At 41.1% G+C, this 27,729-nt stretch overlaps 1 protein-coding gene across 8 annotated transcripts in view; it reads left to right on the top strand.

Moving 5' to 3' along the window:
* KCTD1 (potassium channel tetramerization domain containing 1) overlaps nt 1-27,729 on the top strand; it is a 99,187-nt gene that overhangs the window by 67,056 nt on the left and 4,402 nt on the right. For all 8 annotated transcript variants that reach the window (XM_061360546.1, XM_061360542.1, XM_061360540.1 and 5 more), the window contains exon 3: nt 26,791-26,935. In XM_061360546.1, coding sequence (XP_061216530.1) covers nt 26,791-26,935 — 145 coding nt within the window. The remainder of the gene's footprint in view (nt 1-26,790; nt 26,936-27,729) is intronic.

The raw sequence follows: 27,729 nt of genomic DNA, 5'->3' as shown, positions 1-27,729 counted from the left end.
GCTTGTTCTGCATGTCTTTGGCAACTCCTTTTCTTCCATTTCATGCTTAGATGTCCTGGGGCTGTCTCAGAATGATAAATTTAGTTTCTTTTGTTTCAAAATTAAATTAGGTTTCTTTGTTCATAAGAGGTTAGAGACTGACTTTTCTTTCCCTGTTCCACTGTGTTTCAGACAAATGGCACTTCTGCAAATCCCTGTGTGTGTACACTAAAATGAAGTTGATAGTAAAGAGCACTTATGTTCTACCACCTAGAATTCTGGTTTTGTGCCAAGGCACCCGTTCTGCGGTTTATTACATTCAAAACCTGTAGTGATATTGCACTTAAGTCCAAAGGTGGGGGTGTTGGGGTATTTATTTTGTTTCTTTTGGAACCGTAACCGCTCTCCTGCATGTGTAACTCAGATGTGCCACTTGAGGTAAAGGCAAGGTTGAATGTAGCAAATATAGAACAGCGTTAACTGAATACTTTTTATAGAATCTTAGGACTTTTCAAATAATTAGACTTTTAACTCTCACCTACCTCCTGAATTAAACTTTTGTGACTCTGGTAGCTTACTAGTATTTAGCACTTAGAAAACTTCTGCATGCATGAACAGAGTATATAGAATTGATGAAATAAGAGTGTAGCTTTAAGAAAACAACAGTGCATTGAACACAGGGTGTGTGGATATTACATTGTGGTGATGGCAGACAAACACTATAGTGATACTGTAATTCTGAGAGTTGGTTACTGGTCAGCAGGTTGATTGCGTCCACAGTAGTAGTCTATACCAATACTACAATAGAGGGAAGGCAGCGTTACCTTCCTGATCTTTCTAGCATTTTTCTTGATCCTGCAACTCTTGACTTGCCTCTCCAAAGGATGTAAGGCATGCTTCACAGGATTTCATTCTAAGCATGGGTTTCACTGGTACTACTGTCTCTGAAGCATTGCCTGTATAGTTTTAGGTGGGACTGGAGTAGTGTTTCTGACACTGGGAGTTGACAGGCCAAGAGGAAGAGAACAGCAAATAAAGAGAAACAGCTGGACACATGGCCTTTCTTAAGACAAGCTCCTTAAAGAAGTCCAGGCAGAGGGAAGTAATAGAAGCCACACCAAAGCATAGGCCCACGAGGATAGATTGAAACAATGTCTGGAAAAACTTGAACTGTTCTTCGAAAACAAAATCTGTAATTTTGGGAAACTTTTTTTTAGGAGCTGTTTGTGTTCAGCTGCGAGGAGTTGTGATTATTTAGTGGTTTTTTAGTAGTTGGAGTAGAGATGGCGTCTGAAACTGTTGCGTGTGCAATATGGGACACTGCGTCTATTAATACATGCACCTTCTACTTCCAGGTCAAATTCACAAGACTGCATGTTACTTTAAGTGAAGAAACACTAAAATGTCTTTCATAACTGTGTATGGTGGCAGTGGAATTTAGGCTTAATGTATTCTGTGTTCAATTCAGCCATTGTAGCACTTGAAAGTGGGAGCTATGCCTCTAGTATCAAAGCTGGTTTAATAAATTAAGCGTTTTAAACCTCTTCAAACATAGTTTGAAGAAAACCCAAGCTCCGAGTTATAGTCATTTTGTTTCAAGTCGTTCTGACATGCGTTTGTGTTTCAGTTCTGACAGTAAGTGTCTTTTGAACCCCTTGATGAGTGAATATTTCCAGCATAGCTGTTAGAACCTGGAATTCCCAGCCACTTCCAGAACTTGATTTTTTCATTTCTTTTTTTAACATTAGAATCTTCAAAAGAGCAGCTATTAAACTCATTTGGATGTCAAGATGATGGCATGAAGCAATAAGGTGGCAATCATGATACAGTCATTTGGGCTTTGTCTGTGAGATTTTACCTGAGCATGTTTTTTTGGAATGGTTATGTGTGTGTACATACATATGTATCTACAGTCACTGCTGGGTACAAATTATCCAATAATATTTAGATTTTAATACAGATTGTTTCTTGGAGCCTAACCCAGTCAAGTCTATATCTACAGTCTGATTTTGTTAGTTAATCCAAGGATTTGGTCAACATTGCTTGTATGTTTTCCTTTTCTGCCAATATTGTGTGTGTGTGAATGAGGTGAAAACTAAGGCAGGGTCTCATAGATATCTTTGGCCAGCCGAAGCCTCCTGAGGCTTACTGTCACATGAAGTATTGTCTATGAAAAGTAAGGTCTTCATTATCTTGCCTGAAAGAGCACTGCTCCAGGGATGAGTCAAGGCATAGGTTGCAGGCTCCAGCATCTAGCAGGTTGAGACATGAAAGTCATTAGGCTTCTGACTCGTATTACATGTAGTCTAAGGGCCAGAAGCCTAAAATGAACCTTTCATCTGTGGCCCAGGTACCAGAGTCATCTTTCTTTGCGAGATTGAAAGGGTGATATCCAAACCAGCAGCTTTGGAGTCACTGTGACTTGCTGGTGTGAAGGAGACCTGTCCCAGTAGAGCAGTCTCTTTGTAGGATCAAGTGTACTCTTTCTTCTCCTTTTGGGTTCAACAGCATCTCATCTTGTGCCTCTTTATTTTCTCCTTCCTGGACAGCAGAATAGGAACTGGAAAGAGTACTTTAAAAACAGGCTTTCTTAAATGGTATCAGGTGAACACTTGTAGCTTACAGGGCTCATTTTCTGTAATTCTTTTGGTAGATCCCCCAACCTGTTTTGTTCCTTGATAAGTAAAATGCCTACTGGCAGGTATCCATTCCTTCCTTCAATGAAACCTGGGTGTTACCATAAAAGTGTCTTACTACTGATGCTGGGTCCCTCTGCTTTGCTACGGAGATACCCTTGAGGGCTTCTTTCCAATGCTCTTGTGATTGAAGAACCCGAGGAATCAGTGTTTTGGCCAAAGACTGGTACAGTGAAGCAATCCAACAGACAAGCAGCTTATCAAATAGATGGTTTGAATCAAGTAATCCTAGAGTTTTGAATTCTGAAGCTGAAATCATGCTAAAAAAAAAAAAAATCCTTTAAAAATCCAGTAGCATAGAATTCAAAGGAGCCCAGTTATCTTCCAGTCCAACAAGAACCTACTGTTTCCACCAGATGATCCCATATCATTATTTTATCTCATCAATAGGCTTCAGGTATTCCTGAGGCACCAGTGAGACCATTCTTCAGATATGATCTCATGCAGCTGAATAACACAATTTGCCAGATTTAGGCTTCAAGAAGAGAGACTTTGAATCAGCATATCTACCAAGAAGACCTAATGTAAGGTCAGTCTGCTAAAAAAAATAGTGATTTCCTTTAAATGCCTGAGAAGGGGGCAGGTGTCCTTTTGTGCAACGCTTTCCACCAACTGTAGACCTCCATGCATTCACCCATGTACAGATTGTTCCTCCTGTTTTTGAGATGTTGACTGATGGTTATTCATATGTCCCTGTGAACAGACCACATAAATTATTTCTATTCTGTGCGGAGTCTTATGGTTTCGGAAATTGTTCTGTTTTGAGCAGATCATGCCTTCCTCAACAACCTTTGTTTTACTTTAAGTTGGCAGGATGATATTTGGCAACATAAAGTTATTAAGACCTGGGTTCACTATTTTCTTTATTATTTTTTGAGGGGGGGAGTGGGGTTGAAAGTAAAGATTTTAAAAAATAGGTCTGCTTTTCACTGCCCAGAAAAAAAATCAATTTTTTTTATTCCAGGGAAGATGGATGTGGGCCTACTAAAGGAGCCTTTCCCCCCTGAGTGCCGAGGCACATATATGCTGTCGAATTGTGCCCTAGAGTTTGAGGAAAATGGGTTGAAGTTTTAGGATTTTGACTATGAGTAGAGGAAGCACAGGTCTCTTAGTTCTGATATTTGAACCTGAGCAGCCTATCAGTGCATTATCATCTTGCAGTAGCATTGAACCCTTTGCTTGGAGTTTGCATTCCTACATCTCTCAGCTTTAATGCTGAGAGCTATTGTGCACCAGGCTAAAACATCTTCAACTGACTATCAGAACTAAATGGGAAGACATTTAATTTTGATCGTATGAGTATCAGCTGTCTGGTATCTCTGATATCAGCAATATCAGCAGTGTTGTCTGCTATCTATCTTATCTATCTATCTCATACGTTCAAAGCATCTGGACTTTTTAATTAGTTCTGTCCAAGTCATCTGGTACAAATATTTGTGTAACACCATGGAATTGGATTACTGCATCTTGTATTCCCACCAAAAAATTTCATTTAAAACCTACCATGTATTTATTTGTAGAACATTTTGAGATATCTGTTTGCATTGCTACATCTCCCATCTTGAGTTGCTCCCTACATATGAAGATGGGTTCTTCTTATATGGTATTTCACAATACTTCCAAATTTCTGCCCAGGGCTGTTTCAGGTTTTCATATGAACCAATCCATTCGTGTCCCAGTTTTCTTACCCAATCTTCACTCTCAGCCCTCAGGGAAATTAAATTTCACATACTTGAATCCAGTTAGAAAACTGGCATTTTGGGGGGGTTGGTAAGGGTTGGTTTGTTGTTTTTTTTTTTTTGCATCAGGAGCACAGAATTACGTAGGAGAATGCCCAGACTGTCCTTACCTTTTTTTGACGGTTTGCAAGTGCGACTTATCCTGCATAGGTTACATAGGTAGACCTCCAGGGACTTGCTAAGAATGAGGCAGGCTGGCACTGTTTACCTGTTCCAGACCTTTGGCAGGTTCTGTTGTCTGTACAGCATCCTTGTTTCCAAAATAAGACACTGACATGGCCCTTAGTTCAGACTTCTGCAGGTTGCAACACCATGCTGGAGACTTCTGGTTCGCAGGAGATCTGTTGTGGTGAGGGCAGATCTCTCTCTGGAACACCTCCACAAGAGCAGCCCCATCACAAGTTTCATAATCACCTTAGTACCTCTCAAACTGCTCATCTAGTTACCTTTTATATTTCATTGCTTGATCACTGCATGGTCTTGTGGCAAGGGAAAAGGAGGGCTTGGGATAGGGAAATACATTGACTCTCTCACTGACCCGCTCTGTGACCGAAGATATTTGATTTGACTTTGAACTTGAGTTGCTTCCTACTGAGGTTAACAAAAAAGCAATTTGTAAAATGCTTTGGGATGTTGATTGAAAGTGTAACAGATTACTATCTCTAAGCATAAATATTTATAGATGCCGGTAACTGAGATACACCAACATCATCAGCTGTTTCTCATCACTAACATGTATTAGTAAAAACCTAAATGTGGATTCATGAGGACCAGACTCAATGCAGTTAGGCAGTATAGTTGGTTGGTTTTGGGGAGGCAAAATAAAAACTGAACTGTCAGTGCTAGTAGAAATCATGCGTATTTCAAGAAATTCAGAGAATTTAGACAACTGATATTGTAAAGAGAAATCTCCTGTAACACACATATAAATGAAGAGCTCAGAGGGGTGTTTTCTGGTCTTGGCTGACCAAGATTAATTGTATCTCTAGGTGTGTATATTGAATTTAGGGTATACGTTGACCTTATTTTGCCTCAATTAATGATAACCACAGGTCAGTCATCACTGTTGCCTCAATAGAAGTGAGTATTTTCCAAATGTTAGTCCTGTAATATGCCTAACTTGCAAGGTCAGCAAGTTGTTGCTGCTGTTTGTGGCCGGTGACTAGGTAGAAGAAATAGCATGATCAGACTAGCAGGTTTTCATATCGTGTGGTCAGTAACTGGTGGTCAGTCTACTGAAACAGGCCATGGAGCTGTTGCTTTCCTGTCAGTAAAAGTGGGTTTGTGTCAGTAAAAGTGGGTTTGTGTGTTATTTATTTGGAGGATAAAAAGCGGTGTTTTGTACTTGTTCAATGCTTGTGCACTCAAATGTCTAAAATGACAGCAAAATCAAGAGAGAGGATTGCTACAGTACTCTTTACATATATGCAGACGCAGAGAAAGTAGATATGCAGACTCAATATTGCAGGGGTTCATACTATGCTTAACTATGGCTGCATGGCTATGACTGTGGATGGAAATATCCAGGGGGATAAATGTCCACATTCAGGAATGTTACAGAGCTAAGAGCCTCAGCTCCTTGTTTATGAGGCTAGTAGTCTTCTGAAGTAACAAACATATTTCTTGAGGGGAAAGAAGAAAATCCATATCCATATTGTCAGTATGGCTCATAGATGCCTTTCCCACTGGGCTCATGTGATGTTGTATGGTTTGGATCAACCTGTAAGTCAGAGGGGAGGTTGTCAATAACTATGTGAAGGGTTTGTGCTCTGAGAAATCCTTTCATTGCAAAGGCTGCTTGATATAAGCATTGTGGATGGAAATTCATCAATGAGAAACAATTTATTGTTGTAGTGTTTGTATTTTTTTCTACCCAGTAGCTGAAGGCACCCAAGCAGTATTTCTCGTTCTGACCAAAAAAATATGTGGGAAGAAAAAAAGGGGTGTTGAGTCTATGTGTCTTGCTGGTCTGATAAGGAAAAGCCCATTAGAAACTGAGATGTCACTGAAGTATTCTGCTTATCAGTCATTTCTGATAGGGTCTAGGTTTCAGCTGTATCCTTAAGGTTCAGTGGGTTGCTTTGCCTTTTGCTTTACTCAGTCCTTGAACTCAGAAACCTCTGTATATTCTGTATGTTAGCACTAGGTTCTTATCCTGCTCCCACATAAACTGCTTGCAGTATAGTTGCTAAGCAAATTGGCATCTAGTAAGTACGTAATTGTAGAAGTAAACATTTGGCTTCCAGTTTTACCGTCAACACCCGTCCATCTCTTGGGTGTGTTTGGAGCTTTAGGATATAGATTCCAATTTCTGGCTTACTTCTTTCTGGTAATGATCAACCTGCTGGCTGTGTTTCACATATACAAGTCTGTTTAGCATTTGGGGATGTATTTGCAAAGACTGCATAGGAAATGGCAAAAATTGCTTAGGACAAATGCTTATGTGCATTTGTTTTAATGCAAATATAGCATAAATGCTGTGTTGGCCAGGGGAACGTCACCAGTTTCTGTTACATGAATGTTTCCTCTAACTAACTGGTCTGCAGTTTATTCAAATGTTATAACCAGACAACCGTAATCTGGCAAGCTTTTGTTTTGTTCTCAGTCTTTCTTTCCACCCTAGTCTACAACTCTCAGGATGTCGCTGTGTCTTTGATGCCTGCCCTTTAGTATCTTGCTTCTGTTCCCATTTTGCTTTGAGCATTGACCTTACTTTTATCATCTGAATTCCCTCATTGCTTTGTCTTCATTTCTTTTTCAACTACACTTTTCTATCTCTGATGGAAGGTATCAGAGCTCATAAAGGTCACAAGTGATCTTTACTTGACCAGATCAAGGCAGATTGCCTCCTTGATTGCCCCTTTCTCCCCACACATCCTTGGTTTTCTGGCTTATAATGGTGGGCTTTCTTTGAGTTGTTAAGTAGCAAGCATATTTTATAGATATCTCAGATGATGCTTTCACTCTTAGTGACACCAGTTGAAAGGATGCTCTGAGACTCATTGATACTAATCTCTTTCATTGAATCTTTGAATCAGTAATCAAATAAACTGTTTCCAGCTGCAGTGTGTACATTAGCTTGTTTCTTTAGGACTCTTCCAGCACAGTTGTCTCTACACTTCATTTGGACAATTTTCTAGGCATTTTCTGCCTGCTTCAGAGAACTGAGGGTTTCCTGCAACAGTTTAAAAGCACGTAAGCTGAGTTTGTAGCTGCTTCTTGTGGCATGATTTGTAGGGGCACCCCTGTAGGAAAGTAGTGGTCTCAAAGTCACCTTCCCACCCAGTCCTTCCACTGTGCAGTGCAGTGTGTGTAGATGCTTGGACTAGCTCTGGTGCTCAAAGCAATATAGCGCAGCGCTCCACCTGGACTCATTTATCCTGCTTCCAGCTAACTCAGCTGTGCTGTGTCTGGTACCCAAGCTAATTAGTGAAGACCTATCTTTTACATTTCTACACACTGCTGCATCTTGCAGAACTGGCACTCAGTGAAGGAGAGCAGCACCGGCAGCTCAGCTGCTGTGAATCAAAAACTTTCTGTTTGAGAAGGATTAAAAAAGGTGAAAGGGAAGAGTAATGGAAAGAGGCAGGGGTTTTGTTCGTAAGATGAAACGGTCGAGTGTAGCAATATCAAATGTAATGGGGTATACTTCAGCAGTTCATCAATTTATAAAGATTAATTCTACCTCCTGTACCCCAGTGGGGTTTTCATAGTAAAATATGACATGCCTGTCAGTCAAGTAGTAGACATAATTGTTCTTTAAGTGACCTATTAAAATCCCATTCCTTTTAATTAAAAATCGTATTTGTGTTCTTGCACAGGCCGTATTTGAACGGTGAAACCTCTTTTTATATGAGTAGAGAGCTGTCACAAGCTCTGTAACGTGTAAAATGGGAGGAGTGACTGAAGTCCCAGTGCAGCAATATGTGGCTTGCCTTGGGCTCCCGCTGACACGGAGGGAGATGGAGGGATAAGCAGCATCTCCCAGGACCACACCCAAACCCTTCACATTCCTTGCCTAAGAAATTGCTTGTAGTTGCTTACTGTGGCATAGAAAGTTATAATGCACAGCACTTGCCATAAGTGTGTCACTTCAGAGCAAATGATGGATTACGTACTTCCACACCCCAAAAGTCGTCTTTGTGCTGCAATTAAAAAATAAATGTTGCAATGTTGAATTGGAAATATTTTGTGCCATATAATGAATTTGTTTTGTTAGGTTGCCTGGATGTAATTGCAACAATGTCAGTGTATTAAACCCTTGTCACGGGGTAATGGTTTCCTGCCGCTACGCCAGTGCCAAGCGCTGCTTTGCGTAGCAGCTCTGTTGCTGTTTATCTCATCAGCAGTACTGATTATTTTGCTTCTGCAAAACTAGTGTTTTCTTATTTTGTTCCCTGAATGCATACTATAAATTACAGTTCTGTGTGAATGCTAACCACAAATCCTAAACAGTGGGAAACGCTGCCATGCCAAAGAGCTGCTCTGCTGGGAGCTGGTGTTAGGTTTGCCCAAACTTGTCGGGGATCTGCAGGGAAGAAGGTATTCCAAACTGTGAAGGCCTGCTGGGCCCCTTCTACTCATCTGAAAATTGATCCCTCTGAAACAGTTTAGAGGGCCCTCGGGGTCTTACAGCTTACATAAAAAATGAAAGCCCTTCCTGTCTTAGAGCAGCGCAAGTAGTCAATACGAGGGAGAAAAATGATCTTTTAAGTGTATCCCATTGAATCCATTATCTTGAGGGCCTGTGGATGATCTTTCATCAAAACATCGTCTTGGTGGTACGTGGGGGAAAGGAAGAGGTGACATTTGTGGGATTTTAGTGAAGATGCTGCAGTACTCTCCATGCCACAGGACAGGCTAAATATGATACAAGACAGAAAATGAGAGCTGCAGAAAAAACTGGTATGTTCCTCTTTGCAACAAATTGAATTCATATTTTGTGGGTTTGAAACAGGTAAATTGTTCAGGTAAAGTTTTGAATGTTTCATTTGTAGGCATGAATGTCCTATTAGGCATCTCGTATGAGAATTGCTTTGTTTTCAATCAGAATACAAACTTTCAAAAAAGAAAAGAGGAAAGGAAAAACCGTGTTTGTACCATCAATGCCTTTTACCTTGTGCTGGGAGGTAGTGAAAGGGTTGGACTATCTCTCATGAGCTGCATTGGTGTTGAATTTCTGGTTTTGTGAGCAAGCATCAGAACTGTTAGTTTTTAAATCTTTTGCATGTCTGTGCTAATGATTCACATGTTTTTCATAGACTAGCATGAAAGGAAGAACTTTGATTTCTGTTGTTCTGAGTTTACAGTATTTACTTAATGTCATAGTGGTGTGTTTTACCAGATTATGTGGTTAGGAGCTGATCTTTTGCTGTTGGTGTTTCCTTGCTACAAATAATAAGGATGTTGCTCTTTGGTAGATTATATGCAATAAAAGATAGACCAGATTTGTTTCCAATAACCAGTAGTATAATAATTCAAAAGTGCTGTTGAAATAAAAAAAGAAAAGAAATATTTTTGAAGAGCAAAGGGAAGAATGAAGAAGCAGTATTTTGGAATGCAACGGAGTTGTCAAATGCATATCCTTTGGGGTGTCCTCCATTTCCTTTGGTAAAAGGTTTGCTTAAATAAACTGAACAGTAGGCAGTGGGTGTGTGCCTTTGCACAACAACATACACCCAGGTGCTTTGTTGGCCAGGGTGATCCTAAAGGCAGAGTGCTGTCAACGTTCCTAATTGGTTATTACCCAATAACACACACCCTCCAGTGTCTTGGGACTGCAAAACAGTTTTTACCTAGCCTTCCTACATGAATAATGAAGCACTTCAAATATTCATCCAATTATAGTCAGCCTCTCTCTTGACTAAGGGTTGCCAAATGCAATTGGACATACTTCTGACATAGAATTTCAGGCTATATCTATGTTGGAAGGGTTTAGTCATAATTCTTGACTTCTGGGGAGAGATTAGATAGCAACACGATGGTAATTTCTCCAGCCTCAACAGCTATTGCTATTGAACTCTAGTTTACTAGCAGCATAATTTCAGAGTTTTAGAAAAATGTGGGGTTATTTTTAATTTTATACTTGGAGCTTGTCTCACGAAACAGCTCATGTTCTGTTTTGAACAATAAGATGATTTTGCTTGTTCTCCAAATGTTGTGGATACAGCTGCATATGACTGAAGTCACCATTGAGCATATGAAAAGCATGCAAAGCTTGCATGTTTACTTTTCAAACGTATAGATTGTATTTATTTTCTATCTATTTTTTTCAAGCATTTTGCTGTCCATCATGATTGGCTCCTGATATGCCGCTGTCTGGCTATTAAACAGGTTTTTCTCACATCTTGCTAACATTCTCAAAAGCAATGTCCTCATCCTTTGCAGAGTATTAAGGTAAACTTTCACTTTACTAGCTTCTCCTGTGAATAAGCTTATCTGAATGTTCATTTTCCTTCTGCCCTTCCAAAACCTGATGAAGGTGTGTTGCTGTACCCCAATTCACGGCAGTTTCTAGCCCCAGTGCAATAACACTACAGGGAGTCACACCGGCTCCAGCATGCTGCTGCAGGGGAAAGCCCCATAACGGTGTCTGTCTTTTTGGTGCAAAGGAGATACACGAGAAAGGAAATGGTGGTAAATGTTATTCTAGGAAGATGTAAGCTGTGGAAATAGTGGCAGGAAAGATGCCTCGCTGCTTGTATTTCCCCCATGGAAGGTCTAACTCTGAGGCAGAGGAGAAAAACTGCTGCTTTTCTGTAGCTAAAGCGTATTTAGAGGCTCCACTTTTTATCAGGCATTCTCATTTTCCCAGTTTCTAATACTGCTGTCACATAAAGCTGGGCCTTAGGCCATGCCTTTCATACCAGCCTTTTCTTGCTTAGTAGCTAACCTTGATAAACTCATCAGCAGAGCTACAATTGGTGCTTTCTTGTGTCTGCTTTGGATTAATGGTGTAGCTCTCTGAAACTGAATGGATACTGCTCTTTGGAATGCAGAGGTCTCATTCCAGGTTGAGAGTTTAATTCCCTACTTGGGAAGTAGAAATAAAAGCACTAATCAGGTATGCTTTGTGCTTCTCTCTTTGGTAAGCTCAACAAAAGGAAGGGTGAGAAGGATGCTATTGGAAATCATTGCTCCTCTGATATCATTACAAGGCATAAAGCATTGGTTTGAAAATAGAAACAGCTGGTATGACTGTGACTCTCAGTTGTGTTTCGCTTCCACATGGGTCACTTTATTTCCTTTTAAAATGCTGAGCAGCGAAATCAGAGGTGCGAGTCCTTCTGCCTTTTCTTCATTAATGAAGTTCTGGAAACATGACAAACCCAAAGGGCCCTGGGAATGATGAAGAACATACAACAGGCTTCTGTACCATGCAAAAAGCATAGAGCTAGTAGCTCCATTCTCATTCTCCAGGAATGTTTCTTCTGAGGGCCCTTCCTGTTGCTCTGAAGGACTTCAGGCAGGACTCTACCCTTTGGCCTTGCAGAGCTGAATATTTTTTTTGCAGCCTGCTTCCACTGGAAAGGTGAGTCGTGGTGAAAGCTTTATCAGCTGGAAACTGCAGAAACGGCAAACAGAACAAAATAAATGGGGTGAGGTCTCCAAAAAACACAAAACTGAGTCAGTGAAATCTAGTCCTGCTAAAGGTCAGTTTTGTTCTAGCACATGGCTGACTAGATGTATGTCTGAAATGAAGGCACATCCATCATACTGGAGAGAGTTTATTTTCCTCATCGTTGTCCTAATATTATTCTGCCATAGTAACAAAAACACTTGCAGCAGTGAGGGAGCAGAGCGGGAGTGTGGGTGGTACAGGGGAGAGCTTTCCCTGCTTCAGAGGTTAAGGTGAAACCCATTCTTCGACTTGTCTAAATAATAAGCAAGTGATGGGCTCCCAAGATTAGATGTGGAGGAATTTAATTTTGCCCACGTTTGCAGACTAAGGAGCAAACATGTCTTGTCTGACTTTGATCCTGCAAAGAAGCCGCTATCCACAGTTGTACACTGGCTATTTCTGTATCCCTCAGTATTGTTTAGCAGAAGATTTTCCATGAAGAGCAACCAGCCCTTGAACCACAGTGGAGAAATATTTATTCCCTTCATCAGTCTGTTGTGAGATTCAAGTCTTAGTCAACAGTTCTCACCAATCCCAGCTAGCAAAGCCCTTGCTAACTGCCTTTGCACTAGCACTGTAGATGTGACAGACTCCTTCCTTCCTTACAGCAGTGTAAATCCCTGGCGCATATCGCTGCCAGAGGTCTTTCAACATCAAAGTAGGCAGGTAGTGTCTGGTGGCAATTAGAGGCAGCAAAGATCACTTGTGAGGTTGTGCTGCTGCTGCCCACTGTGGCTGGAGCTCTGGGTGGGCTGCTGGATGCAGGCATGGGGTGTGGGGCTTGTTGTTATGGGCACAGCTGATGAGCAGTAAGGTTTGGGGCAGGCGTCTGACAGGGGCTGCTGCTGACAGTATACTGCTGCTCTTCTATGGACTTACCGCCACAATATGAGTAGTAACATCACAGAGCCTGAACTGGCTTCTGGTACCTTCTCCCTCCTGTTAAAACCCATCATGAAGCAGCTCATTCTGCCTTCTGCTTCACAACTGTACACCCAGGTCGTTTAATCTCCTGTGCTTTTTTGTTAGACATTTTGTGGTGTACGCTGGGGGAAGAAAGCTGTGCAAAAGTGAGTGGCCAAGGACTGCACTGTGCACTGTAGGTTTCCATCAAGGGATTGCTTGGTTAATGCAAATAAATACAACTTTCATGCATGTGGTGCTTAGCAAGAACATACAGTTTGGTGGTCTGACTTCATAGTCAGAGTTGGTTGTTCTCAGACATTGTGTTTTTCCAGACTCCTTTCTTTCATTCTTCTAATTGGCTTCTGCGTGCCTCTAAATAGTGAAAAAGTAGGTTTTTAGGAAAGTAATGGAGAATGATCAGAATCATCCTATAGCCCCAAACTGTTGTATCACTGGTGGCTTCTGGAGAGGTGGTGTTCTGATGAAACAGTGCAGCTCTTCATTACCCCAAATTATTTTCAGGCTTCTGCACCTTTCAATAATGTGGTTTTGTAGATCTCCTGTAAAGATAGTAGAAAACAATTACATCTATGCCTTGTGGTGATGCGTGGAAAAAAAAAATAATCAGAAATCTACCAAAACACCTGGATTTCTGCTAAATTAAAATTTTATTACAGTCAGATACAGAGCAAAAAGTATTGGTATTAAGTAGCTACACAAGTGGAGGAGATAATGCAAGATTGTTGTAACTTGTTTTATTTTCAGCAATCGGAGAGGTGGAAGAACTTCCTGGAATGGTTTTCTGTCCCTGTGTTGGAAAGTGCCTGTATTGGAACTTGCATTATTCTATCAGAATTCTAAAATTCTAGATAGAAATTCAGGATTTTTCTCACTAAAATGTTAGCATTTTTCTTCTTGTTGGTAAAGGAGTCATAGCTCTTGACTCTTCATTAGGGACTGTAGTGATGGGACAAGGGGTAACGGGCTCAAACTTAAACAGGGGAAGTTTAGATTGGATATAAGGAGGAAGTTCTTTACTGTGAGGGTGGTGAGGCACTGGAACAGGTTGCCCAAGGAAGTTGTGAATGCTCCATCCCTGACGGTGTTCAAGGCCGGATTGGACAGAGCTTTGGGTGATATGGTTTAGTGGGAGGTGCCCCTGCCCATGGCAGGGGGGTGGAACTTGATGATCTTAAGGTCCTTTCCAACCATAACTATTCTATGATTCTACGATAGCTTTTTTCCATACATGCCTGTGTTGGTGGTTGATGAGGGTTTGTTTCCAGTATTAGCGCAAGCTGCAATTTAAACTATTGGTACTATAATAGTGTGGTTGTACCAGTGTCTGGGGACAAGGGCAAATGCAGTGTGAAAAAACTCTCAGGCAATGTTGGGGTTTTCTTTCCTTTTTTTAATTCAAGTGTCTTTAAGTTTAGTTCTGTCATTTTAGAGAAAGGCTTCAAATTTAAGTGAACAAAATAATGAAAACCTCCAAACTCAAGCAGGAGGCTGCTCCATGATCAACATCTTTCTGCATTCCAGTTTAAAAGCAATGCACAGTTCGGTAGGCAACGTCTTGTTTATTAGCAGCCTGGAATTGCCGCAGGGAAATTTTGGCTCTTGGGTTGTGCTGGTTTCTACCAGGAAGAACACAACAGATGTAAGATAGATATTCTCACTATTGTAAGTCCTCCAGAGTGAAGGAGGACAGATATGCTTATTTGACTGTTTCTCTGCAGATTGTTTCCCTCTTGCTTGCTTACATTCAGAATTTATTAGTTGCTACATGACAAGAGTTGTCATAATTTTTCAAGTGCATGATCATCAGCGTAGCGGTGCACAAGGCATACATGGAATGAGATCCAGTCCCACATAGGTGGGATTGGCTGCTCTCCATAGGTGTCTGTGTCTGTCTACTTGGTAGAGCTCAATCCTAGAGTCACGTCACTTCAACACCCTGCTGAAATACTTGATGCTGCCTTCCTGCATATAGGAAATGGGGGTCCTAAACACACTTGCAGTATAATATGACTTTGGATGGCACTCTTCTGTATTTCCTCTGGTAAAGGTGCATCTCAGGAAGAAGCTAGGAACAGTCAGTTCTTCTGTATGAGGATAAGCTGAACTTCAGGGTAAATAGTGCTGAAATTAAAAACACCACAAATTCCTACATGGTTTAGGAGCACTACAAACTATTGTTCACAATTTTGGGTCATATAAATTTGCTATTTTTTTATTTAACAAAGCCCAATTTTGTATTGAAATTAGTATCTAGGAAGAGTAGTGTTAAGACTTTAATACACAGATTTCAGTACTGTTAATTTCTGGTCATTTTGTGAATGGAATACGCTTGCCTTAACACAGGCAGCTAGTGCACAGTTCCTTTCTGGACTCTTGTTGCTGCTCCAGGAGAGCACATGTCTGCAGTAGTGTCCCTGTTCCATCCCCCAGCCCTTCAGGGGGATCCCAGGGATGCCCTACAGCATCTCAAGTGGCACCAGACACCCATATTTAGGCAACTGAGTGACATCCTGGCTGTTGTGTGTTCAAGGCACAAGGATGTAACTTAGTCCTGTCATGGTATTTTTGAGGATTTCACTGGCTGCGGTTATAATGTCTGTTTTCACATACGTGGATTAATTATTTCTCACACCACTATTTATGGGGCTATATTGCTTCTCTGCTGCACCTCAGTTCTCTTCCTTCTTTAACTCCTCCACAGAAATACATCTGACGTACTGTTGGGTTTGGTATGGCTGCAGGGATGATTACACTGTGACAGCATCTAATTTAATAAACAATAAAGCCACTATTTTGTATATGTGAAGTTTGTCAATGGAAATAATGTTATCTATGTGTTTTTTATCACCCTACCACCAGCAGAATGTGTAGGTGTGGCTTTGGCATTTCTAACCTATGCATTAAACATTATGCATTGCTCAGAGCCACTGCCTAAGCTGTTTTAGGTGGACTTTCCTGTCTTCTTAACTGATTAGCGCACAGGTTTTGTATGAACTGATTTGGTTAATAGTGTGATTTTCCTAGTTACTGAAGCACTCGAATTACTTCAACCTCTAGCATGGAAGTGATTAAACATGTAAATTTATGAGAATAAGTTCTACGGGTATAAACACGTCTCTGTAGGCACATGTGTGTGTCCACACTAAGAATCATAGCAACGTAATTGTAATGTATATAAGTTAATCAAAACAAGAGCAGTGTACAGTCTTGTGTTTCTCATATTTAATTCTGTGATCATGCCTTTGTTACCTCTGTTATGCATGCTGTCACGCTATCTGGATTGCCTTTCTCAAATACATTATAATGGAGGATGTTAGCCTGGAAGTACCATTTCTGGTCTAGATGGAGGAATCTGTGAGCAGGTGAGCTAAGTAGTAAAGCAAAACACAAATATTTAAGAAGTGTAGTGTGTGTTATTGTGTAGATGGCCTTGCAGCTTGTCTCATTGCAATTAGTCAGCTTTATAGGAAAAGAATGTTATTAGAGAAGCCATGCGACCTTAGTTTGTTGTCTTCACGCTGTATGTTTAGTAATACCATTTTCAATACATGATTGCCTGCTGCTGTGCACAGAGGAACGTGGTGCTTAATTACTAAACAGGTCATCAGCATCTCCTGTTCCTCCTCAGTGCAGCATATGTCCTTGGGCTGTATTTTCTGTGTATTAAGTGTCCTGTTCTGAAGAGTCGTTCTTGCATGCTTTCCTTGCAGCGTTCCTTAACCTAGTACCTTCTTGCTTCACTTAGAGGAGCTCAAAAAAACCAAATGTGGCTACCATGTTACTGGTAGCATCGTGCAGGAAGTCTGGTACATGCTTGGGCAGAGTTCATTTATCCAGGGCAGCCCCCATCTGCCTTACCTGTGTTCCCTTCCTGCAACCCCTTCCTCATCCATCAGGCCTTCTCCCGCTCCTCCAACAGATAAAGCAGAGGTCCCATGGGCAAGTCTGCTATGCTGTACATCCCTGGCTTATCCCCAGCTTGCATCCTGAGTTGAGGGTGCTGTGAGAAAGCAGTAGGTCATTAAAGACCAAGTCTAAAGTGTTTCATGCAGAGAGAGGTTTGCAAATGAAATTTGCAGGACCATCTTTAATATCTGACATCACTTCTGCAGCCTGTTTTGACTGCTTTAGTAATGTTCTTTATATATTTTCCCTTTGTCTGTTCTTGTATGGCTTTAAAAAAACAGGCTGAACATGCTTTCCACTTTCCTTGGCAAATTTCTCTTGTGACAGTCAGAGCCCAAGTTCAGCAGCAGCGTTGAAACCTGTTAATCAGTTTTACAGGCTTCTGCTGCACAAGGTAGCAGTAGCACATTGCTGTCCTCTGCATGAACTGCACTTGAGAAGGATGTTAGGAACTTTGCAAGTGACTTTCATTGGTATTTATTGAGAGCAGAAGAGCAAGGGTGTTTGGGAATACTTTATTCCATTCTGGGCTCTGGAGGATGGTGTTTTCTGGGGACATGGGCTCACCATAGTTACGAGGTAAAGGTGTTAGAAGTGCTTTCTCTCTCTGAATTTTGTTAATTAATGAGAAGCTTTTACTTAGGCTTTAATGTAGAAGTGACCTATTTATCTCTTGAGAAGCAGTCCCCACAGGATTCCCCATACAGCATGCAGAGGTTAGTTGTACAGTCTCTTGTCTTTATGGGCTGCAATGCAGGAGGAGTTTGTGTAACTCTTGCAAAGAGAAGGGCAAGTGTATTCTTGTCCTGTCTATGGAAACACGCTGTCCTTTCTCTTAGAGGAGGCAGCAGTTAACAAAACAACATAGGCTGGATTTCTGGCTAAGTACTCAGGGTTGTGAAGATGTTGGGAAGCTTGATTCGTTACGGTTTCACTGCAGTGATTGTTTTTTACAGGGCACAGGCTCCAGGCATATGAAATGTGATGCCTGGTTCCCAAGGTAACATCCTGGAAAGGGGCAGTTTGCAATACCGCAGCACTTCTTACATACTTGCTTAACAGGGATATCTGTTGGGTTTGGATCCAGAACTCATTTTGCTGCTATTTTTTTTTAGGGGATTTCATGGAGAATCTCAGGATGTTTCCAAATTTCCAGTGATTTGTATGTGGAATTTTGATGCTGAGTCTTCTTGAGGGAATACTGAGAGCTAATAATGTTTGAACGAAATTCATGAAAGCTGAGGGGCAAACTCAATGTACGGAGGAATACATCAAAGAATTTCTTCTGTTCTGACAGAAGTTTTTTGTTGGTTGGTTGGGGTTTTCTTCAACATTCAGAGTTTTGAAAGGGAAATGGCTCTGGTAGCTCTGAGTTGCTGTAACAGTATTCTTTGTGGAATCTGCATTTACAGATTTATTGATAGGGATTTAAAAATGGATACTGCTAGCATGTCTCTTTGGAGAAAAATTGACAGGCTTAAAGGAGAGTGGGTTGGAGCTGTTGTATTTTTGCCTAAACCTGATCCTGAGATGCAAGCTCTTCTTTTTAAACATTGCTGCCTGTGAAGGCATTCAGTGTTCTGAATATATATTTTATCATGGCCTTTGGGTTGTTGTGCATTCACCAGTTTAGCTTTTGGTACTGAACGATAAATACTCCACTTCTGCTCCTATCCTGCATTATCTTTACTCACAGCAAACCTGACCATCTTAAACGTGATTAAAATATAATTCAAAAGTTATTAGCTAATTATGACGCAAAGTACTTAATTTGCCATTGCACCCTAATAACTTAAAGGTACTCCTGATAACTTGGTAATAACCGTATCATAAGCAAAAAGACACGGTTGCTGCTAACTTAATAGGCAGCTTCCCTCAAGATAAAACAAATAACATACCTCAATGAAATCGGATTCAAGCTTAGTAAAATTATCTTGGCAAGCAAAGAGAATATTTGTTAATTTTTCTGTGAAATGTTATCATTGCCAAGAAAACTTGGTTACCAAAAACAGAGATGGAAAAAGGTATTTGCATGGATAATTGATTTAACATTTCATTGGTTTAAATGATTTTAGGAAAAGTGGTTTTGATATGCTCTGGAAAACTAAAAAGTTTTTAAGGACTTATTTGCAAGATACACCAAACAGTGTAGGAGATGTGGGGCTTAAAGGCTTGTAGCCTGCCCTCCAGTGTGTGAGTGAGCCTGAAAAAAGAGAGCAAGGAGAGATGGTGCTGTAAAGCATAAAATGCTATGGCTATGAAGCAGTGGGCATGCAGGTGAGCTGTTGTGTGTAGCTGCTCACTGCCTGATGTCCTCACAAATGGCTGTAACACAATGCTGCTTGTGATGAAAGGGATGGCAACAGGTATCTGCAGCCCCCTCCCCTTCTCCAAGTTTCCTTGATTTGGCATGTGGGGTGGGTCAATAGAGAGCCAGACCGTCAGAGAGGTATCTTAGGGTCTGAGAGGAAGAGAGGAGCTGTGGTCCTGCTCTGTGGATAGTGGTTTGGCTGAAAGAACAGCCTATTTTGGGATTGCAAGAACCCATCTTTTCTGGAGATGGGTCTGTGTGGTAGCCAAAGGGCTTAAGGGAGTGCTTGGTATCTGCAGACAGGCGAAACTGTGAAAGTCAGGGATAGATGCGGCGTCTTGGAAAGGGTCAGCACCTTCAGTGTCTGTCATGGAGGAACCTCACTTGTTAAAAGTGATGGATTTTGTGGGATGAGGATTGTGATTTGGGGGGAGCAGATGGAGAGCAGAGGACAGACCCCTCTCAGCCACATCTTAAGCCTGTAATGCAACCTAAAGGTTCAGGAGGTTTGGCTGCCATGGTATTGAAATTGCTTTTAAAACACCTACCCAGCCTTGTATGAAAAGATGCAGATTTGGGTTGCAGCCTCTTCCTCTTATCTGTCTGTATCTCTTCGGTGTACTGGAGCAGAGGGAGAAGGTATATGGTAAACAGAAACTCTCTGACCCATCATCTGCAGTCCAGGGATCACGCTCTCCTGGCCTCACTGTTGCTGCTGTCATGCAATGTGGGAGCTGGTTTCCATCTGCCCACACGTGTTGCTTTCTGTGCTTGAGTCACCAGCTCTTCACATCCCATCCCAGGTATTTATTCCTTTCTTTTCTAAAATGTCAGTGTTTCTACAAGTGGCATTTGGGTCTGGGTGGATGATGGTCCTGAATCTGAGGATGAGGGTTTGAACATCCTGGGAAAATGCTGTGATAGAGCCCACTCTTATTAGATTACTTCTGTTGGACATTTGGGCACCCTGCAAAGGCTGTCAATGAGTATGTTAAGTACATGTATTAGCTCTATTTTGTAGTGTAATTATTACTTCGGGTGTGAATCTCCTAGATAACTAGACCACATGTTTAGCAGGGAAAATACAGGTTTTATTTTTCTTGGAAAACTTCCTTTTCAGGCAGAGATTAGTGTTGCTACTGACTTCTGGAGCCTTAGCTATCCATATTTTATATTCATCCCAATGTTTCCTGTGACCCATATATCCTCTTTTGTTCAGCTGTCATTTAGTTGCACATCTCCACTCTCATCTGCAGTGTACAAAGCAGTAGTTCGCTCTCGTATAAGTAGCATTCCTGCAACATGACTACACGGTGTTGTGCAACTTATTCTTTTCCAGTTAATGTGTCAGTTTGTCCATGTGGGTTAGATCCAATGACTGTTGGTTCATTTTATAATATGTCTGATTTGCTTTCATCTCTGCTGCTAGTACTGCCTCTGATCAGGCAGGTTATAGCAAATCCCATGCTTTGGGTTTTTTTTCCCTCAGATACATTCCCTGATGATACCACCTCACTCATCATTTCAGATCCTTCCCATCTGCTCTTCATATGCTTTGCTCTGCCTTAAAAACTGTTCACCACTTCTTGTCTGTCTCCATTTCTTGTAAATGTTTTATTAGCCCTCTGAGCCTGCTTTTGCCTTCTCTTTAGCTTCCATGTTCAAATAACTATCTTAAGATGTTTGAAATGATCTCCACGTAAATGATTCAGTTCTTTAATCTGTAGCAAATATTTCCACAAAGGTTTGACATCCTTCTACTCCGTATCTGGGATTTATCTGTTCTTTAAAATGCACTGTAACATTTTCTTTCAAATCTCATGAGAACTGGTATTTTAATACCTCCTCCCATGCATCCTTCTTGCTCTGTCACTTTGGCTCCTATATAAATACCCTTTCTATGGAAGGTTTAATGAGAATTTAGGTTTCAATACATTTTTCCCCTGTTACCTTTGCTTTATAATAGTTGTATTCATGTCTCTTCTGATGATATAAGAACTGCCTGTGCCAAGGAATTCCTGAGACTCATGGACATGAAACCTTAAATTAAATGTAAGGAAGAAGAGATAAGAACAAATTACAATAGCACTGAGATGCTGCTCAAACAGGGTGTTTGGTTAAAATGTGGTTTTCATAATATATGTTCCTGAAAATTACAAATGTATTCTGTTAGATCATGTTTATGAGCCAACTTTTGTTATGCAGGGTTATAAAGGTAGCTACGTATTCAGTCACTGTAGATCCAAATATGTGAGATGTTCAAGAAAGAGCAGGTTGTTACTGTCAGAGTGGTCCTCTGAAAAAATAACAGAAACCTCCACTTGAGTAGGATACCATTTCTCCCTGGTTCAGGAGCTGGATGTGTCTTCAGATGTACTAGCTTTTAGGGGGCAGTGCAAAATTATATGATTTAGATGTACAAGGAAGTAAAATTAAATAGCTATGAGATGAGCATAGCATTAAACAGATCTAATTTATAATGGGCTCTTATGCAAATTGCCTTTGAGCACTCAGTAAAAGAAAATGAAAAGAAATTAATAAGGACAATGTGGACTAAAAAATTGCAGAGGAAGAAAAGAAGTAAAAAGCCCATTCCAGCTCACTCTCCACACACCCCAGATTGTTAAATAAGCATCCCCATTAGTCACATAAATATAATGATGTGACAATAAAACTTGCACGCACTTATCCCCATAAAGGCCAAACCCTTACTCACTTTCCTACAGTGGCTCCAATCAGATGAGTAAGTTTTCAACTAACATGCTTTTTCTTTGCCATCTGATCCATTATTAGAGGGAGAAAGATGTGTTTTCATGAGTACTTTGCCCCTTGCCTGAATATTGAACCTTGGTGGAGTCCCAAGCCTCACCGTGGGATTGTAGGTGGTAGGACATCGCTGAGGGTTCTCCTGCTGCTCAGTTCCTTCTGCTGGATTATTAAAAGGGCTTCACACCAGGAGTTTTCCTCCCTTTTTGTAGTTCCGCAAAAGATACAGAGAACAGGGGAAGCTGACAGCTTAGAGCTGGTTAAAGTAGTATATTGCAAGTTTATCAGTTAGTTCGAGTTCAAAGTGTCCTCCAGTAAGGATGATAATATGAGAAATAATATACTGATTATATTCAATAGTAAGGAATCTATATTTTCTCAGGGAAAGTTTATTGAAAGTAATGCAGTATTTTGCATGCTTGCAAACATCAAGGCTTGCATCTTTTCTATGTTCCTTGTATCCCTTTGATTACAAAAGGAAAGAATTTTAGCTCCATCCACAGAAGTCACTAAAACAATCTGCAGAACTCTGTCCTATTTCTTAGTTTTAAGTTGTGCAATAGTTGACTTGTTTAATTAATATTGGCTGTCTCGTTCCTAATTATTGCTGCTTTCCCAAATCCTCAACTGAGGCAGAATATACTAAAGGGAAGTCTTTTTCCTTATGTGTATAATAATATATATGTAAATATTTCTACACTGAGACAGCAAGGTTATAAGCACTTACTCTATGTATACAGCTTTGCTGCGGACTGAGTATATTTTATATATTTTTATGCTTGACAAACAGAACTTGTTTCTGAAGAATTTGAGAAATCCTGTCATCTTCCCGTGCTAGCTTTTTGTTCTAGAAATGCTGCTATGGGAGTGCTGGTTTGTGGGGAGAAGGATCCATTTCTTTCCATGAAGTACTGTCCAGTTGTTTCCTCCCCACTAAAACCAGGCGTGTGGCTGTAGCTGTTTTGTGTCCTTACAGTAAAACCAAGTTCTCTGATGGAAGCAGAGTTTTCCACTGGTTAGATTTTCTACCCTTGAAGAATTTGATTTCTGACAGGGGAATGTGATACTTAAAGCCACAGACATTAATTATTACCCACTGGAGGTCGCACTTTCAACCCATGGGACATTAATTTTCCTGATATACAGAAAATTCCAGCCTGATAGTTTTAATTAAATATCTCAGAAGTACATTTTCTTGTGAATGGGCTACAGTCTCTTATCCTTTCCCCTTGATATTTGGCCAATTCTGCATATAATTATCAGCCTATTTTGCAAGCCTTCTTCAAAGCAGTTTCATGTTTGGAAATCCATTCAATCTTTTGCCAATGTCATCAAGAAGGAAATGGGGGGAAAACATCTTTCAGGTTTTCCTGGGATGTGGAATTATAATAAACATGACTTAACAGTCCCTTTTCATGCCAGCGGACTGACGTCTCTTAAGCATTTATAGTGGCAGTGTGAGACCAAACAGTGGAGCTGTGGGTGACAGGGAGGATGGTTGCTCAAGTCATATTGTACAGAAAAATCACCAAGCAAGGCATTGCAGAACACTTGCGACTGTGCTTCCAGGAACCCCAGAGCTCAGGGTGAGGTTGGAGGGTGAAGGTGTTGGTCCTCGCCCAGATCCTGGCACAGCCAGGTCTTCTCTCCTGATGGGTGCAGCAAATGCAGCTGAGGAGAAGGACTATGCCACCAGGTTTGGGTCCCATATTATTGCAAATCTTCCCCTGGAGGCTCTGTGAAGGAAGATGAAATCCACATTTTTCCATCTGAAAATGAAGAAGACTTTAATTTTGCATACAGAAGTCTCTCTGCTGGGGGGTCTACCCTTCCAAAGCTGTTTTAACATGGGAAAGTGCAGTTGTGTGTTGAAAAGTGATCCTGGGAGGGGAGCTGGAAGGGAATTGGGGATTTGCAGTTCCTTGGGTTTTTCTGCTGCTGTGAAGCAGTAGTCCACTAAGGCAGCACTTCGTTAACTCTTCCAGCCCTGACCCAAAGCCTTTCAGTTCCCAGGTAGCACCCTTAATGGCAGTGCACTCTCGTCAGCATTATGGTTTTGTCAGAAGGCTCCATCCTCTGATACTATCTTGTTTTTCTCCTAAACAATTAATAAAATGAAGACCAAAAAGCCTAGAGGTTTAAAATATGTAATTATAGTAGTAATTTAGAACTAGGAAAATGCTGCAGAAACCAATTACAATTATATATTTCAGTAATGACTGACTTGGCCAAATATATATGTTTTCTGTGTGAATTCCACAATAGATTCCAGGATGACATGCTTGAGTATAGGAGAAAATTAATTCCAAATGCTGAGTGCATCCATATTAGACTTAAATGTTGTTCATCCATTTAGTGAACAGGAGCCTGTATTATGTGGGCTTTCACAGCTTAAATTTTGAGCAGCAGGGCAGGCAGTAACAAGAATTGGAGGAAGAAAGCTAAACTAGTTCTAAGGGGCAGCTTTGGAAAATAAAGACTTTGTATTTGATTAGTCTGCAAAAATATGTGTAATTCTTTATATGTTACAGATTTCATGCAAATGGAATTGATTTAGGTATTTCTTACAGACTTGTAAATGGTCAGCTGTGGTTAATGGGGTTTTATTTCTTTCTTGGTCTTCATCTCTCTGAGCTGGTGAGGAAAAATAAATAGATGAGTTTTGTATTCTGTTCACAACTTATTACTGGGTGTACTGCTAGAGGTCCCTGCTGTGGGAACAGACATCCCTCCAAACTCCATTTGTGTTGCCTGTGCTGTTTTCAAAGGGGAGTGTATGGCTGTGGGTGCAACACGGCATGTAGTCAACTGTAGCCCCAAGACCCAGCAGCAAGCCCTGCCATCTCCGCCTCTTTGGGAACCACTTCTGCTTTTTGCCTCTTGAGCCTTTCCTTGGAGATCCCTTTCTGATGGCTAATGAATGGGGCCTCTCTCTGCCTGGGATGCTTTGTGCAGCCAAGGAGGGCTGATCACCTCTGAGTTTTTGGTGTTTGTGTGTGTTTTGTTTTTTTTCTGGTGGTGGTAGGGAATGGTTTTTTCTTCACTTCTTTCAAAACAAAAATAGTGTGCCATGACTGTTGTGCTCACTCTATCCTTTTCATGAGAAGACAGATTTGTACTTTACCTGCACCACAAACTGAGTGTGATCAGGGAATAAGAATGCCTACTGGTCCCCTAGCTCCATGCCGACGTCTGGTGATACTATTGTATGCTGTTTAATAACCTGCAGAGGTTTTACTGTGCTGGTTCCCAGAACAGATTGGTTATATGGGACAAAAACTACATACAAATGAATCTTTTCATTAGAATAGTGAAAACACAGTATCTTCAAAATGTAACAGGTTGTGACAAGGCTCTAAAATCACACCCCAAATCGTCAGTGGTATTTCACATAGGGTGTCTGTGTGATGTATTGCAAGCGAGCTATTTTTGAGACCATTTTGTTTACAGTTCTGGCATTGGAAAGAATCACAAAGTACTTCCACATTCCACATACAGACGTATGAACAGGCACACAGAATCAAACCTACCAGTCACTCCTGCTGATTTCATTAGGAAACCACCAGTGACTCAGGAGCGTTTTGCAAACACTGCAGTGCAGAAAGGTATACTTCATGTTATTCTGGCAAGGGTTTTGTTAGGAGTTTTCACCCCTTCCTGATGCTCTAACTACAGCTTTGTTTGTGAGGCACATGTCCAGAAACCATGTATGTACCCAGCAGCTGATGTTGTAAGTTTTGGCAAGCAGAAGCTCTCTGGCTCGGTGGTTCTGGTGCTCAGCATCTAAGAAACTGATGCATTTTTCCTGATTATTTTAGAGTTCTAATTGATGCCTGCCACAAACAGATATTTTTTACTGTGAAATAGTTATCTCGCATTGAAATGTTATAACCTTTGTATCCCCAGCTTCTTATTCCCACAATGCCTGCCTGACTGTTAGTTGCAGTAAATCACAGAGTGGTTTGGGTTGGAAGGGGCCTTGAAGACCATCTAGTTTCACACAACCCCCACCCCCCACCCCCCATGGGGAGGGACATCTTTCACTAGACCAGGTTACTCAAAGCCCTGTCCAGCCTGGCCTCCATGGCATCGTCCTAAATGGCATCCAAGAAATGAACTGGGTTTAAAACCAAACAAAACCCAAGAAAACAACCAAAAACCCATCCCTATTTCCCAAGTACAATTTCCAAACTAAATCAGGTTCACTGTGCAGTCTCCTGGAAAGAAGAATGGAGTCAATCAAGGGGTTGGCGCATCTGGAGTCTGCTGATTTGGTTTATGAAGAGAGGTACCAAAATCAACAAGGGGTGTCATCTCACAGTACGTTTATTTGGGCAGCAAGGGTGGTGTGAGAGAGGCTCCTGCCCCAGGTGCTTCTTCTCTACCTCCCCAGATGCGCTACTTAGAATCGTAGAATAGTTGGGGTTGGAAAGGACCTTAAGATCATCAAGCTCCATCCCCCTGTCATGGGCAGGGACACTCACACTAAACCATTTCACCTAAGGCTCTGTCCAGCCCAGCCTTGAACACCATCAGGGATGGAGCATTTATCACTTCTTTGGCAACCCATTCCAGTGCCTCACCACCCTCACAGTAAAGAACTTCTTCCTGATATCTGAACTTCCCCTGTTTAAGTTTGAACCTCTTATCCCTTGTCCTACCACTATAGTCCATAGTGAAGTTTAAGGCCACACTAGAAACCATGCATCTTAAATTGTGTTCTGAAACCATCCCTTTTCTTAGTAATCAGTTGGTGTGAGGGGTTTTTGCAGCACCAGGCCATTTGAATGGCTGCTGAGCAAGGCCTAGCCTGACCCTGCTGCTCTCCTCTTGTTTTCTCTCCAGAATCGGCCGGCTTTTCGATGGCACAGAGCCCATTGTCCTCGACAGTCTCAAGCAGCATTATTTCATCGACAGAGATGGGCAGATGTTCAGATATATCTTGAATTTTTTAAGGACATCCAAACTCCTCATTCCTGATGATTTCAAGGTGAGATTTCAGCGCTTGGGTGTTTTGCATGTACTTTGATAAAGCAAGTATCTGGTATGTAGTCAAAACAGAGCCCTAGACCTGGGGAACTTGTAGGGCATGGTGTTCAATTTCAGGTATGTGGCAGAAGTAAGCATGGGGTTCCTAAAGTGCCATCAATAGTAAATTTCCCCCTCCCGGCTGTCATGTAATGGAGCAGCCTTGCCATGTTTGACCTGGGGAAGTTAAATATTGTAGGATGCTTATGAAGACAGAAAGGATGTTACAATCTGCAACTGACTGCTCGTGAGCTTTGCTGATTACTTGTCCTCTCATCCGCTTTTATGCTTCCCCTCTGATTGCAGCAGCTCCAGCTTCCACTCCCACGCTGAAATTCAGAGAATCACAGTATTGACAAAATAAACTGCACACATGGTAATATTTGAGCATTAAGTCATAAAATATTTTCTCCCTCAGACTCTTGAAGGCATACAGCAAGTTTAATTTTGGAGTTTTAGAGAAGTCAGGGATAAACAGTTCCACTTTCATTAAAGCTTTATTAAAGACCCTGCTTTTTTCTTTTAATAACAAATTAAATATGTGGAGTTCACCACTTTAGACATTAGTCTACAGAGGTAGAGCTTCAGACTCTGTGTGATGTTCTGTGTTTATCCACTTGTAGGTATGTGGGTGTATATGTGGTGTCAGCGCTGGAGACTGCAGTTGCCATCAGAACAGATCTTTATCGTTACTTAATGAATTCTTATCAGTGTAGCTGTCTATGCTATTAGTTCACTGCAGGAAATACAGCAACT

The sequence above is a fragment of the Neopsephotus bourkii genome, unplaced genomic scaffold (genome assembly GCF_033783945.1).
Source record: "Neopsephotus bourkii isolate Nb327-2 ecotype Australia unplaced genomic scaffold, CSIRO-AGI_Nbou_v1 NB_1027, whole genome shotgun sequence".
NCBI classification, from domain to species: Eukaryota; Metazoa; Chordata; class Aves; order Psittaciformes; family Psittacidae; genus Neopsephotus; species Neopsephotus bourkii.
Note: the sequence above shows the minus strand (reverse complement) of the source record. Positions and strands in the feature narration are given on the sequence as shown.